This window comes from Lagopus leucura, unplaced genomic scaffold (assembly GCF_019238085.1).
Source record: "Lagopus leucura isolate 7727_CA_CO unplaced genomic scaffold, USGS_WTPT01 Super-Scaffold_100028, whole genome shotgun sequence".
Taxonomy (NCBI): Eukaryota; Metazoa; Chordata; class Aves; order Galliformes; family Phasianidae; genus Lagopus; species Lagopus leucura.
In genome coordinates, this window is record NW_024962279.1 from 7,386,673 (window position 1) to 7,402,311 (window position 15,639).

General features: G+C 46.7%; 1 protein-coding gene across 1 annotated transcript in view; it reads left to right on the forward strand.

Annotated features, from left to right (window-relative positions):
* GRM7 (glutamate metabotropic receptor 7) overlaps positions 1–6,783 on the forward strand; it is a 220,544-nt gene extending 213,761 nt beyond the window's left edge. Inside the window, exon 10 of the mRNA XM_042880865.1 lies at positions 6,688–6,783. Within this exon, the coding sequence (XP_042736799.1) occupies positions 6,688–6,737 (50 nt within the window). The 3' untranslated portion in view covers positions 6,738–6,783. The remainder of the gene's footprint in view (positions 1–6,687) is intronic.
* Positions 6,784–15,639: the final 8,856 nt, after the last annotated feature.

The window sequence follows — 15,639 nt, forward strand, 5'->3', positions numbered from 1 at the left end:
TTTCAAAGAACACCTGATGGAAATATTTAAATTACCTGTGGCAGACTTTAAAGCTTTTCCTAACACCTAGTGAAATTTGTTATTTACTATTTATTGCCATTATCTCCTGGCACCCTGCAGCGCTTCCAATCAAATGAATAAAACTTGAGAAGAGATTAGCATTGAACAAAACTCTGAATTCTTAAGAGAGAACCAGAGCCCGGGCAGAAGCGTCCTCTCAGGGCTGCCCTCCAGCTGAGCACCTCCCCAATGCTGCACTCCATGCTGGCCACTCGGGCTGCAAGGCAAGCATCACTTCAGCACACAAGTGGATTTTAGCATTATCTCTACAGAAGAGTCTGAGATGAATGCCTCCAAAACCGCATCCATCCAGGAAGCTATTCATTAGCAAAGTAAATGAAGAAAATGCAGCCTCTCCAACAATCTGACGACCTCCTAAATGGAACCCTTTCGCTCATAGATGGGAACGGAGAGATGCAAACTTTGGTGTGTTCCTTCAGAAATGGCCCTGCATGCCCAGCCTGAGGTTTCTGGAGCATCACTACAGTGCGAGTGAGGGTTTCGGTTTGGTGCTGGAGAAGGAATTGGTGCAGATGAAGAGCCTTCCTTGTTCCACATTCCCAGTGACTTTTCTCTGGAGAAGACCATCCTGGCCAGGTGAGCTGCCCCGCTTTTAGGAAAGCAAACGGCCGTGGTGTTGCAGCCGCCTGGCTGTGCTGAGCAGGCCCTGCCGTGCGTGGCACACGTTGCTGGTCGGCGCGGCGCTGCCTGGCACACGGCAACATGGGCGCTCCTTCACCTTACAAGCAACAGCTGCTGGCAGTGCGGTGTCTCAGGGCCCACACAATCCAGGGGAAGAGGGGACGGTTGCTAAGCAACTTGGCTCCATTTCCATTTCTGCCATTTCAGCTCCTTCTCAGCTTTGTGCTCCGTGTCTGCGGCTGCTTAATTTGATCCTATTTGCGGTGACAGCGTAGGGTCTTGTGCCTCTGATAATGATTCACACAGAATGTACCGATTGTCACACTTAAAAAACACACTTGGGTTTGGAGCTGGTGGAAGTGAAACGGGAAGCCGGGCAGCACCTGCAGGCCCTCATCTCAGCATCCTGCGGCCATCATCCGTCCCTCCGTCCTCTCTGATGGCATTTAATGAACTAATTACGCTGTTCAGAGACGCCTGCTCTTCTGGAAGATCAGCCAGCCCCAGGCCTCTCTCTCTGGCTGCCACTCCATGTATTTTTACTGCTCCTGTCATAAGCAGCACATCCTTCGTTGATGTCTGACCTCATGTTTCCTAAGAGTTCCTTAGCTTAAATTACAAGAGGGTGAGGCAGCGGCGTGAGCGCTGTATGAAATCAGCAGCATTCCCAATGAATGATATCCAACAGAACTGAAGTGATCTTGTACTGGAAGTTTGCATTTATCCCAAAGAGATGGGGATGAAGTGGAGTTTCTGGGGATTCTGGATCTTGCAGGGGCAGATCCTGCCCTGGTTGCCTGCAGAACTTCATGGTGGCATCCCTCCCATTTCTGGCCAAAAGAAGGAAGAAAACCAGCTCCCAAAAGCAAAGCAGAGGGATAAAATCTTACTAAGGAATTTAAAAAAGAAAACCAACAAAAAAAAAGTAAAGGCAAACTTAAAATATAATTGACACCACCCACTTTCATTCTGGTTTTGATTTTACAGCATCTCATGGAGATTACAAGCTGTATATTAGTAATACATGCTGTAATGCACAGCGTGTCACAAGAGCAGCTAAAGAAATACATGATGACTGTATAAATCTATACAGTTCTATTACATAATTGTTCTTCTATTAATTTCCGAAGTGCATTTACTCTGCAAGCAGCCCTTGCTGGGAGTTCTGCATAATGTGCAGAATCTGGAGGGCCATGCTCATCAGAATAGATATATATCCTGCATATATTAGAAAATAAATAAAACCTTGCATTCTTCTTAGTGTGCTGCTGTCAAGTGTACTGCAATTCAGCAAGGCTTTTAAGTAGAACTAAAAGTTATTCAAATGCTCCACTGAGTGCTTTGCAGACTATGATGTTTTGCCCATATTTAACAGAAGCACTTCTCCACCATACTTCAGGAGCTTTCCTGGAGGACAGGTGGCTGATAAAGTCACACAGACAGAAAGAACCCATTCCCATGGTATTTGTTATCCAAGCAGGACTCTGTCTTCTCACTGGCCTGCCAGGTATGTCAGGGCTGGGTGGGGGTCTCCTGTCAGGAGCTGGAGGGCTGGGGGGTGGCAGTGCCATGTGGCATGGGGTTATCTCCTTGCTGGGCAGCACAGTCAGCCCTTCTCACCTTTGCACTTGTCAGCAGGCTGCCATCAGGCCTTTAGGTACCGGGTAAGGTAGCGACTGGGGAAAAAGAAGCAATCTCTTTAGCAGCTTCTCACTCCCTGTTGTATTTCTTGATCTGCTGACAAACCTCTTGGTTTTCTGATATTTATGGCTGTGCTCAGTGCTGAACTGCTAATTGTTGCTGCTTTGCCGAGAGTGACAAGGACGTGTGACAGCTAAACACGATGCAATGTATGGGAAGAGAAGGCTGTAAAGCAATTATGGAGCAACACTCTTTTAACTCATGTTATATTTGTAATTTAATATATTCGTATCCCATTATTAAAACATGAGGTTCTGAATAATCTGTGTAAAAGTCAGGCAGTTCGGGCTGCAGTTCAGAGACAAACAGCGGCCCACCAACACAGGCACTGAGCACAGGAATTTACTGTGGAATGGTGGTATCTGTTATGGATACGTTGCCAATGAACAGAAAGGGAGCGATGTGAAAACGTGGTGTAACGATTTATGTTCATTTAGCTATTAAATTTAGGTTCTGTCAGGTTCTGTCTGTATTCAGGGCTGTTGCTCTCAGTTCCTGCTCATGTATTGCCCGGCTAAAGGCAGCGTGTGCACAGCTCTGCTTTTCAGCACAGAGCCATGGGAGGGACCACACGTGTCCACTTCTCTGTCGGATGAGCCAGAAGTGGAGCTTAATCCCCAGCTGCTGCTTTACCTGGCATGGATGGTACTGGTTTCCAGGCGAGAATTAAGAAAGTGTAAAGAGAAGTAAGCATGATCTGCCACGACGACTGCAAAGGAAATCAGAGCAGATCCAAGCTTGTAGCCATCACAGTGTCAGCTCTTGTTCAGTGCTGGAAGTACTAAGACAATGTTTCATATCTTTAATAGCCTGAGATGCCCGTAGGCTGCAATAAAATTCATCTTTTGCACTGTAAATCTCTCCTCTTTAAGCTTGGAAGAGTTAACAAATGTGCATAAAATTGAAGTGAAAGTGATTAAATCTCACTCTGAGCAAGTATTGACAGATCTGCCTTGCTTTTGGATGCTCTGGGAGCTTCTTTCTTTGTGGCCTGTGCTCAAGATAATGAAAACCAGCCAAGTGATGAAACATACATCCAAAGAGGATTTTTCCTTCTATGTATTTGTTTTTTATATGTTGTTGGCACAGGCGATACAGTCACTCTGATTTCTGTCATCCACTTATGGCAGAGGATGGGTCTAGACTACCACTGCCCCCCAACCCGTTGGGCAGGTTGGATAGTAGCTGAAGAAGGAAGAGTTCTGATAAATTCTTGTGTTTCGAATAAGTAGTGTTTATTTTCCCTGTGCAGATAGACAGGTCGTCTTCATTTCCATAAGCTGCAGTGAGCTGTGGGCATGTTCTTCCCACTGGGTTGCTCAGCTGCAGGCAGTGTGAGGGCAGCTTGAAGTGCCTGCATGTGAGGAGGGTGGGGATCTGCTTCCTGGGAAAGGCTGTTGCGTACAAGATACCAACAACCAGTACTTAACAATTGTCATTTAATGTCTGCAGGCATCGCTTGTTGGTATCTTGAATGCAGTCTCATCCTTAAAGTCAGTGCCATGAAATGCCAGGGCTTTGTGGTGACTGAGGTGCCTCTCTGTGCTCCCAGCAGTCCAGCTGCTAGCAAATCGTGTGTCAGTTCCATTTCTGACCTTACTGGAAAGTGTTGCTCTTGACTTCTTGCTCATTGAAAGTTTCTGATTACTTTCATATTGAGAGTAAGCGTAATGTTCACAGAACTGCCCCATCCTTCTGTCACAGTAATGTGTCATGGCATGTCCAGCATTCTGTGCATCCCTGGAGCAAATCTTCACATCCTTTTGGAAGTGTGACAGCCTCCAGTGGTTTCCAGTGTAACGTGGACCAAGCAATTTCCATTTAAGTGGAGCAAAGTTAAGGCATAATGTAGTGGGAGCTGAAGAGCCCTGTGCTGTGCTGTGCTGTGCTGTGCTTGACAAGTGTGTGAACGCTTACGTGAGGTGCTTACCTATGTCAGGCCCCAGCCTGGAGGCTGTTTGCAGTTTAGCTCTCCTGTCTGTATAGATGGCGTTGTATTCTTCTCCCTCTAACATTGTTGCCATTTACCACAATTAGAGAAAGAAGACCCTTGTCACCAACAGCAACAGGTAGCTTCTTGTAGCAGGAGGTCACCTTCTCTGAAAACAAATTACAAGTTACAAATTCTTCAAGAGGAAGTACATGTGCAAATAAGCAGTCGATCTGTGTCCAGAATGTTTCCTTTCCTCAGGGCAGCCCGTATTTAAGAATAGCTGGCAGCCCACCTTGCTCACGCGGCTTGTTTGCTTATTTCTGAGCTCAGGAAATGGGCTGCAGTTGGTGTGTGTGTCTCTGCGCTGGAGCTACCATCCTGCGCTGTGCGTTCTGCATAGCACAGCTTCTGGCTCACCTCCAGTACAGCCAAGTCAGTGGCCAGCTGAGGTTGACATAATTATATGCATATTAATTACTATGTATATGTAACTTGTGAGAAGACAATCTGTTTTCATTGTTGGAAAGCCGTTGTCTACTGACTCAAACAGCAGCATGGTGAATGAGATCTGTATCTGTTTCCCAGTTACAGAACAGGGCATGCTCATGTATCACGGATTAAAGCATGGTGAGTGCTGGTAATGCTGATGTTTCATTAGCATTCCTCATCTTCATGTAAATTAATTTCTTTGAGAAAAATCAAATCTGTACCTGCTGCTAATTGCCCAATGGTAATGAAGAGCTGACACTCGTTATCGAGGCAGACGGTCGCTCTCCTGATGTCTTCATATCGGAGCTTCTCTGGAAGGCTTCAGCTGGGCTCCGAGTTCCTGGCGTCAGTGCAGGAGCAGCTGTGAAATGCAGCAGCTGCGTAACGAGAGATGTGGTCTCTTCAGTCTTAAGAACAGTCTTAAGAACAGGGAAGATCATCTTTGCTCTCCTAGAATTACCATGAAGCTTTCATTAATCACTTTATCAGAATTATGGGTGATACTTCTATCATGTACATTTTTCTGTTGAAACAGAGCAGTTCCAGAAATAATTTTATTGTCTAGGACTGAGATGCATGGGGCTCATCTTTTCACAGAGAGCTGACAGGAGTACACACTATCAAAGTATTTCTAAGGTGACTTCACTTGGCACTGGTGGTTCCTGTCACATTGAAAATGAGAGATGAGATGCTGTGGTGGAATTTAGGAGAAAACTCATTAAGCAAAATTTCAGGGTTGCTGGATGGTAAAGTGAAAGCCCTGTAAGCGATGGAGGGGTGACGTTACACGAACCAGCCATGGGAGTATCACAGTGTAGTTCTCTATTATAGGAACTCTGCTGCTGTTTGAAATTGGAGCATGTAATGGATAAAGCTGAAGTAGATCACAAAATAATACGCGTAATTACTTTGCAACCCGTTTCCTGATTACACATTTTTTTTCCAATTGCATTTTACCTCTCTTCAGCATTTAATGGTATACCATAGTTTATTGGATATTTGCGGTCTAGTCTTGCAGGATAATGAGTTTCATCCTCCCGTGTGTTGAACACCTTCACACCCCAGAGCAGTTAATGGGAATTGAAGATCAGCATTTTCCAGGATCAGGCCTTGACTGAGCAAACAGCACCGACTGTTGTGTAGAGCATGGCAGAACAGATAAGTGGAGTTTCAGAGTAATGCAATAAAGCTCTTTAGCAGAGGAAGACCTTTTCTTCAGTCGCTGAATGCAGTTCAACTCAAAACCCCATCAGCTCAGGGCATGTAGTCACATCCTCATTACAGAATCTGCATATAAGCAGTGATGTTTTTGTTAACGTGCCTGATGGAGAGCGTGCCATCCAAGTCCCTAAGCTGTCAGTGCTACCAGGGTACTACCCTGTATTTTGCTCAGTATTTAGCTGCAAATATTTGCAACTTACTGACAGAAGTGGGAAGCATTGTTCACAATATAGGTACTGGCTGCTTTTACTAATTAACGTGTGCGAACAGATTTAATTTGAAGGCCACAATTAGGAAAGCTGGTGCCTTGACCCCCAGAAATCCCAGAAGTCATAAATCTGGAACAAGAATCACTTTTTCCCTCCCCCTCAAGACAGCCAACTCCTAGCCCAGGAGATGCAAGAAGTTGGAGAGAATGTCATCATGTCATCACTGCTGGAAAAAGTCCTGAAATCCCACGTGGGATCACAGGGTGCCCAGCAGGTCACAGCAGAGGGAAGGGCTCCGTGCTCAGCACTGGGCAGCGCTGGGTTCTGGGGGCTCCGGTCGGCTCCGCGTTCCTGACCGGCAGAACAGCAACAAGCCTCCCCACGGAGGCCTTCGCCGGCCGCTCCGGTGACCGTTTCCCACTTGTCTTTCAGGCCCCGCTGCAAAAAAGAAGTACGTCAGTTATAACAACCTGGTTATCTAAGCCCGGCCGCGGGCGCGAGGACGGAGAGGACTTCCATGCACTGCGGCACGGGCCTCCAGCCGGCCCCGCCGCCAGCTGCTGCCCACGGCCGCTCCGTGAGCCCGGCGTGCGCTGCGCAGTGAGCTGCGGCGTGGGGCTGCAGCCCGGCCCTGCTCCGCCGCGGAGCTGCCGAGCCCACGGCACGGAGGAGCGCTCCCCGGCACTGCGAGGACTCACGGGGGCTGTTCTGTCTTTCTATGTACTTCCAGACTGCGAGTTTTTGAACTTTCTGTACAGTTTGTGAGGATTTTTGCATACCGCCATCCATGTTGTTTCCGGGTCACTGTTTTTGTTTTGGTTTTGTTTTTTGTTTTTTTTTGAATGCACAGTTTCATTGAGGCCCAATTCTCTGAGACCTAGAGCGTCAAAACGAACAAAACCTAAGGATCCGAAAGACCTGTGTACATGACCTGTATGGTTACTATTGTATCGCCGCGATCCATGTATTTTTTTTAACGAAACAAAAAAGAATTTAAAGACCAAAAACTGTGCTGGCCAGGTGAGCCCCCCACGTCGATGGCTGCAGAGGATGCAGATGGGAGTTTTGCTGAGTTTTAGTACAGGTCTCGATATTTGGAATGCATGCCAGTAATGTATTTTATGGTACATGTTAATAATTTATGTTTGATATTTGTATTTGTGTTCTATTTTGTTATTTTATTTAAGGTATCTGACTATTTTGCAATAATTTCAATAATTCTTATGGTATTTGGAAGGAAGAATATGGCTTTTACATGTCTTGAGGTTTTTCTTTGTTGATGCCCCACCATGACTGACCAGTGTGGTAAGGACTTACAAAGCATGTATGTTTTATACTGTTTGTAATAAGTAATTTCGTTAATCTTGCTGCTTATGTGCCAATTTAGTGGAACCAATCTTTGCCGCGACCTCCTCCCTTCCTTTCCATTCTCTCGATCTTGTGATATTATCCAAGAATGTATCAATAAAGGGTTTTGGTTAACTTTTTTTTATTTACTCCAATAAATATATTTTTTCAGTTGCTCCCTCCCCCTTCCCCCCTTGTGACTACACTTTATTTCGTGACGTTGCTGGAGATCCCAACCCCTTGGGGCTCTGAGGGGCCGCCAGCACAACCCCATCGCATCAGCCATGGGTGTGGGAGAAGAGTGGGAGGAGGCTGGGGAAGGAAAGAAGGAAAAGGCGAATCGCAGTGCAAAGTGCTGGGACCTAGACTGAGGGCTGACGCTCAGCTGCACAGAGAGCCCACCTCACCTCTCTGTGTTTCGCAGCTCGAGTGCTCCCTTCAGCTTTTGAGTCTTCTTGGTGACGTTCAAGGATATTCTTTCCAACAGACACTGAAATGCAGTTAAATCAACAAGTAATCAAAGTCAATCTAGTGGGCAATTGTTGAGAGAGCTGGGGGGAAAGGAAAAGCTCTGCGACAAGAGGTGAGAGGAAGCTCTTTCAGACTGCAGCACAGCACCTGCAGAAGCTGCTTTGGGTGACATCTGACGATTGCTTTGCAGAGCATTTAGCCTCCCATTTTCTCTAGACAACTTGATCAATTATACTGATGAAGTTAATCAGCATCAAAAGAGACTCTGACAGCTGTGGGACAGCCCCAGTGCATGGCGATGAAGACCTCAGTGGCAGAGCTGGACTGACTGCAGGGCAGCCCTGGGGCCCGGGGGTGCTGCTCAGCCTTCCGTGGCTGTGCTAATATTCACAGATACAGCCATTAATTGCAGCAGACAAAAGATGACATCCAAGTAAAGGCTTTGTTAGCAAGAAATGAATAATCAGCCCAACAAATAACGAAAACAGAGTGGCTCTGCAGTGTTATCTGTTTTCTCTGCACAGAGCATAAACACAAGGGCAGAGACAGCATCAGGCTGCAGTAAGCGTGCAGCCACCAAACTCTAAGACTCCTACTAAGACCCTTTATTTTTTTTTCTGAGTGGACAAAAATTGGTCTGTTGGTTTCTTCCTTTTTTTGAAAGGAGGGGATGAGGAGGAGGTAGAGGAATGGATGATGCAGGACTGGGGTGCTGTGCATTGAAGGTGGTTCTGTTTTTCAGTTCATTCTCCCAGTTCGTGTTGCATTAGATCCAGCACAACCCCAAACCTGGGTTAGCACAGAGTCAGTCTCAAATATCTGGCACAAATAGCTTTCCAGTAAACCAAGGAGGCAATACCAGCCTTTCCCCGTGTCAGAGTCCTGCTGTGCTGGCTTTGCTCCCTGCTATTCAGCACCTTCTGTTGCAGCCCTGTGGTGCAGTCAGGCCCTGTGGACTCTGCTCCCTGCAGCACAACCTCCACATGCAGACCTGTCCTTGTGCACCTCTACTGTACCACATGTATTGGTGAAGGACATGAATAGCCACCTATGTATGCATGAATCTGCATCTAGAGATAACTGTTTGTGTCGCACACGCAAATAGAAACACAAGCATTTATGCATGAATGTTGGTGTTCTAAAATGTGAGTGCGTTAGCTGGCTTCTGGGCCACCTCTCCCTCTCTGTATCCAACCTCTGGAGGGAGTCACAGAGGTGAGAGCAGAGCTCTGGGGCTCTGCCACAGTGAAGGTGTGAAGCTGCAGAGTGTCTGCTTTTCCATACTGCACGCTTCCAAACCAAAACTGAGTCCTTACCTCCATTTGAAACCTGTATTTTACAAATGGCAGTGCTTTGCAGCACTGCAGTGTTACCTTTGTTTTCAGAGCATCTCTAGCAGTCCTATACATGGGTGCAGTGGTGTGCCTTGCTGTCCCCATCTGCTGCTGGCACAGGCGGTGTCACGCACATGACAGCAACATGCAGTTTCATGAGGAGGAAGGACTTTGTTTAGACAAGAAGAGCTGGTGGAGTTTCCTTCACAGAAGCCATGACCTTGTGCCAGTGGGCATGGTGAGACGTACAGCAGGATAGTGCAGCACAGGTACAGACAGACAGACGCTGGAGGAGCATGCATGCAGAGTAAGAAGGGACCATGTGCACATGCATGTGAGCTGCAACATGGTGGTACCCACCTGAGCACATGAGAGTAGTGTTCCTCACTAATGTTGTGGTACACACCACAAAAAAGACCCACTAACAAAGTCCTGAGGGAACAGAGTGTTGTTTTTTGGGGTTTTTTTATGCCATTTATTACAGAGGCTGAATCTTGTCCAAATTCTATGAGTGAGTTAATGCCATGTTTATTGTTCATAAATATTATTGCGCAGTTAAGCTTTCTGGACATGCTATGTGATGGATAATGACAATTATTTAGGCTGAGTCAGAGCTTAGTTTTCATTTGTGACATTAATTGCCTTTATATATAATTAAATGCACCATAATACAGCCATATACAGAATCTGTGCATCCATGAAAGTGCTAATCAAATGTTTTTATTAATTTCTAAGAGCTCTCTGTAAAGGCTTTGATACAGTTGAGTGTTTTCCAGTAAACAGTCTATTGGATAAGATGCTTAGCAGAATGTTTTGATAATTGCTCTTTGTGCTAGATGTGCAATTAATACTATTAATGCCGTGTGAGGGTGGGGGGAGCGGCGCTGCCTCCCTGCTGCTCTGCATGCTGGGATCCCAGCAGTGCTGCCAGCACAGCGATGCTCCCAAGAGGCAGGTTTGGGTTTGGAGTGCTCTGATGGAGGTGTGTGGGCCGTTAGGAAGGGATTGGGCAGCAGCATCCCAGGCCATTCCTCTGCTCTGTGTTTCACACCTGCAAGTGTAAGTTCCTGCAAGCAATTTTAAACCCTTGACGTGGGTGTGATGCGTGTAAAAAAACACTCATGGCTTTTGGTCTGAAGAATTGCAAGCAGTGCAGTGAGCACAGTTGGATGTCAGTGAGCAGATGGTGGCAGAAAAGGATGGTAACCTGTGGACACTGCTGCCTGCACACATCACGTCTGGTAGGCCCTGAGCACTGTAAAGCAATAGAATGAAATAGAGAAATAGCCGTTTTTTCACAGGGATATGAAGAAAGCGCTTGACATTCCTCACAAAGTCACTGCTCTGGTGGGTATTTGTGAACCATTCTCATTTCCAGACTGGGCCAATGAAGATGTGCACACTGAGGCAGGCACCCAGGGGGCTGAGTCCAGGATGCTCATGCCCAATGTCTTGCATTTTTTGGCTGAATCAGATCTTAGCTTTATTCAATGAGAGGAGAAGAATTGTTTTTAAACCAAGGTTTTCATGTGGTGGAATGCTGCCCTAACAAACACGGCTGGATCCCAGGGCAGTGGGTGGCAGCAAGCTGTTCTGCTCAACCCACAGAACCCCAGCTGTGCCCACAAACCTCGCCCTGGCCGGTAGCTCTGCATCACAGGACAGCTTGGCAGTGCTGTGCCTGACCCTGGAATCCATGGCACTGCAGCCGAGGGCTCTGCCCCAGGCAAACTGCACAAAAATAGGGGAAGAGATAAAAGTGCATGAATTACAAGGCGTATCTGAGCCCTGGCTGTGTAGGTAAGGGTTGTTACAACAACAAAAGAAAGAAGTGAAAGGAGAGCATCTCATGCCCTTCGGCTGCTGCTGGCCAGGCAGCCCCATGCTGGGGTGTCCAGGCAGACCCAGGGCTCGGTGACGGCAGGAGCACAGCCAGCTTGCAGACAGAAAAATCTCAGAGTGAATATTAATGGCTGTGATCTTAACCCGGCATTATTTAAAGCTGAAATGGTAAACGTTTACTTAGAGCCAGCAGGATTTTTGCTTGTGCAGATCATTTATCTTGGGCCAGCATTGGAGCTCTGTCATGTGGGAATTTGGGGAGGGCACGGTGCTGATGTGATGGAGAGGCCTGTGGTGGGAGCCCCCACTGCCACAGGTGGTGGGGACCAGTTGGGTTTCTGCAACCACACTGTCAGGCTCTAGGTTTTAATTTGGGCAGGTGCTCAGGGCTTCAGCTCCAAAGAGCCGGGCTCAGTCCCTGCTGGGGGAAACACAACAAGGCTGCTGCTAAGCAGGCTGCTTTTAATCCTTGCCGGTGCTTTTACCACTCCAAAGGGTAAAAATCTTCCTTAATCTCAGGGACTAAGCAAAAAAGAAAACTATATTTGTATGACTTTTCGACATTAAAATAATGGCATTGGCCCATGTGTTTCTTAAGAGCTTCAGATTTGTAAGGATCAAGATAAAAAGAACTGAGCTGCTCTTTGGACATCAGACACTCAGCATCCTACAGCCAGGAGCATCTGTAGCAGAAATGCTGAGGCAGGGCTTGTTCTGCTGATGGAGCACCTGGTGGAGGGCAGGGGCAGCCCAGGGGAGCTCAGGTGCATGCAATGTACTGAGTGATGAGGAGGTGGGGCCAGGATCCACCCCTTGCCAGACCTCATTTAAGGGTTGGCAGTGGAAGCAAGGGTATTTTGAGGAAGATTCCTGCTTATCTGGAGCCTTTCAAAGGTAAGCAGCTCTTTTCCTTCATTTCTGCAGTTGCTGTTTTTTGGGTTTGTCTTCCCTTGCTATAGCCACTTTGCCACCCCACTGTTATCGTTGTACTTTCCATCACATTATTGCATTATATTTGATGAGCCAGCCAGCTTTATGTAGGATGGATTATCTTAAAAAAAACTGGTGTGTTGGATGGTCACTGGGACCATTAATACACCTGAAGAGGAACTCCTGGGGGAAACTGTAGGGTTCCTAGGTTCCATATGGCTAAGTTCTGCATGAATTATTGAAGAATGGGGACCTGTCAGGGACAATGGTCCCGTTGTTAAATCCCCTTCATAAATGGCTGAATTTTTTGAATAAATTAGGACAAAATCTTTTGACAAGTAAGGGAAGAGTAATAGCAGCATCTGCTATGGCACGGCTGCTGCTACTATTAACTCATCTCATTCCTCTGAGGAAGAATTAAAAGATGAAGATGAGCTTTTAAAAGCCCATTTAGACAACTGAAAAATCAAATTACATCTTTGACAGGGTGAACTGCCTCTCCTTCAAATGGAACTTCTCCTTTGAAATTAAAACCCATACCATGAGAAGGGAAAAAGTACTTGGATCATCAGGATCCTAGTTGAATTCAGGAACAAAAAGGCCAGACAGACTAAAATCCAACTAGAAGATCTGGGAACCTCAGATCCTCTAGAATTAAGACCAATAATAACTCAAAAGACCAAGAAAATCCAGGGTAGACCAGCAGGGTTGGCACCCAAAGAGTGGCGCAGTGCCCACACTGCACCGCATGTAACAGCATCCCATACACAGCTACTGAACTCATGGATTTGTTGCAAGAACTTAAACAACCCCAGGAGAGCATGCCAGCATGATGTTTGAGATTATGGGATGTAGGGGTTGAAAGTGTGGTGGTTAAAGGGCTTGAGATTTCCAAACTTGCATCTGTTACCACACATCCAGCCCTCAGAGGCAGTGGTAATACACAGTGATGAGAACCATTCTCTAATTCAGTGGGTAACGGTGGCGTGTAGAATTACCTGGCTGAACGACAGTGACATACTGATAAATACTGGCTTCTGGACCTCAGTGGAAGAACTCCAAAACTATGTGAGAGAACTAGGAATGAAGAAAGCTATTTATGATGACGCATTAGAGAGTTCTGACCTGCTAAAGCTCTTGGCAGAAATGAGGGATCTCGTACTACAACAAGACCCTCCCCAGCAGTATGGCACACTGGTGTCCTTACTGAACCCTTTAGTGGCCTCAGAGGCCATCATCCAACAAGCTGCGTGATTGGGGGCTGATCTGGAGGAGGCAGAGCATAATATCCAGATGTTGCACCACGGACCGCTCAGTCAGGACCCATACAGGTGTTCCAAAAGCAATCAGTGAAAAACGGTTATTGGCTGCCTACTCCACATTTCAGGTGGTGGAGCCAATAACTCAAACATCTGAAGTCATAGTTAAGACCACCTTGCTGTTTCAGGGGTGAGTGCAAGATCTGACTCACTTTCCTAAGACAGGGTGGCCCAAGCACAAACAGTGGAACAATGGGTTGCCCCCCTCAGCCAGAGGAGTATTCTGTCCTCACCACCATTGAAAGAAGAGCTACAGAAGGCTGTTCATTGGATGCTATAATGTTGCTCTTAAGGCTGCCCTAAAGACAGACTTTCAGTCCCTGCAGGGGTGGACAAAGAGACTTCATGAAACCCTGCAGGACCTGGATGAAAGGCCCGGAGATGGCAGACCCAGTGCCCTGAAGATGCTGCAGACCACATTACAGGCACCAGTAATTGGGTAAGACCACAAATTGGCAATGAAAATAACCTTCTGCTCCCTGCCCCTGAAAACCTAGAATCCAGTACCTTGGAAGGTGCAAGTAGGACCAAAGTGGTGCAGCCTACTTGCACCTTGGGAGGCTGGGGGATCAGTAGTCCCCCCCAGTGATAGGGTCAGGATGTCTGCAGGCTATATACAATGCTGGTTTTCATTGCTAAGGGGACCTTAATCATGTCCCTATGGATTTTCCATCTCCTTCACCCCCTCTTAGTACTTAATACAGTTATGCAGCCTCAGATATCAGGCCAGAGGGTATGGGAAATGGCTAAGACATGCCCCAGTGCAAGCTGAAGTGTTGACCCAGGACAGAAACATGGCCTGTATCTTGCTGTGGAGGGCAGACCTACCCCTTCTGGTGCCTCTGAATCATCTGTACTACCCCCTGTGAGTCGCTTTGAGTCCAAAGGATCACCGGAGGAACAACCTGACATCAATGGGCTGCTACAGTCAGCAGCATCCTACAACCAGGAGCGTCCTGCAGCCGGTATCGTCCTGCAGCATGCCCAGCCTAAGCACTGGGCAGGCCATGAGCAGCTCCAGGCAGCGTTGTCCTAAAGCTCCTCTGGCTAGCAGTAAACCGACGTGCCATGTCTGCCTCAAATTAACCAGCAGTAATTTAAACCAGCAGTCTTCATCAAAGCATGTTTTATTGAGGCTGACTTCCTTTATATGTTTTTTACAGGTTGACTCAAGCTGTCGAACGTGTGTTAGTCAAAGAGGAGAAAATAAACCCTTTAGGGTACATGTGGGCAGTGCTTAGTGAGGGATGAATTTATGCACTGTAGCGCCATATGGAAAAGCACAAACGCGCGTTTTGCCCATAGATAAGTGACTCAGTGTTAACGTTTTTGTTTGTTCATGAAGTTTTAAGATAGCAGGATCTCGAGGAAGCTTACCAACTAACTCCTATTAATAGAGTAAAACCGAACAGGAGAAAGGATGGAAAAGCAAACAGAAGAGCCTTCCCTGGTCACAGTCCCCAAGCTCCAGCAGGAGCTTTCCATCCTGCCACTGGGATGCAAAGCAGAAAGCTGCTCTGAGGACAGTGCTTCGTAAGTGCGTTGCAGAGAAGAGGCAGGCTGCTTTTAGTAGAGGTGAGCTCTTTATAAAGGCTATTTCACTTAGTACAAAATGTATTTGTCTGTTGTCTTTCATTTACAAACACAGGAGAAGTACCTTATTGAAATAACTTAACCAAAACGTGACTTCTTGTGCCAGTTACTTCTTCAGAAGTGCAATTAATTTTATATGTAATTCATCTCATAGAACTTATACAATGTGAATAACATGTGGACTATTGATGCTATTCAGCGAGCAAATGGGTTTTCTTGGCAGCCTAATGGTCTGTGCAAAATGTATTTGAGAAGCTTTAGCTATTTTTCTGAACCCATTAGCTGCTATGAAAATCTTTAGTTAACCTAATCTTCTTACTCCATCCATCACTAAGTGTCATCTGCTTCATCTCAGCAGGCCCTGCCTGTTACCTGCAGCCCTGACCCAGCCCCAGGCTGACATGCTCTGTTCCCTGGGCAAGGACAGGGACCGGGGCCTTCCACGTATTCCTCCCCAGCTCTGAGGTCTTGGAAGGGATAAATCTCAACATTGATCTGACTTCTGTGAAGCCCAACAGTGCTGGTAACAGATGATGTGCAGTGCATGG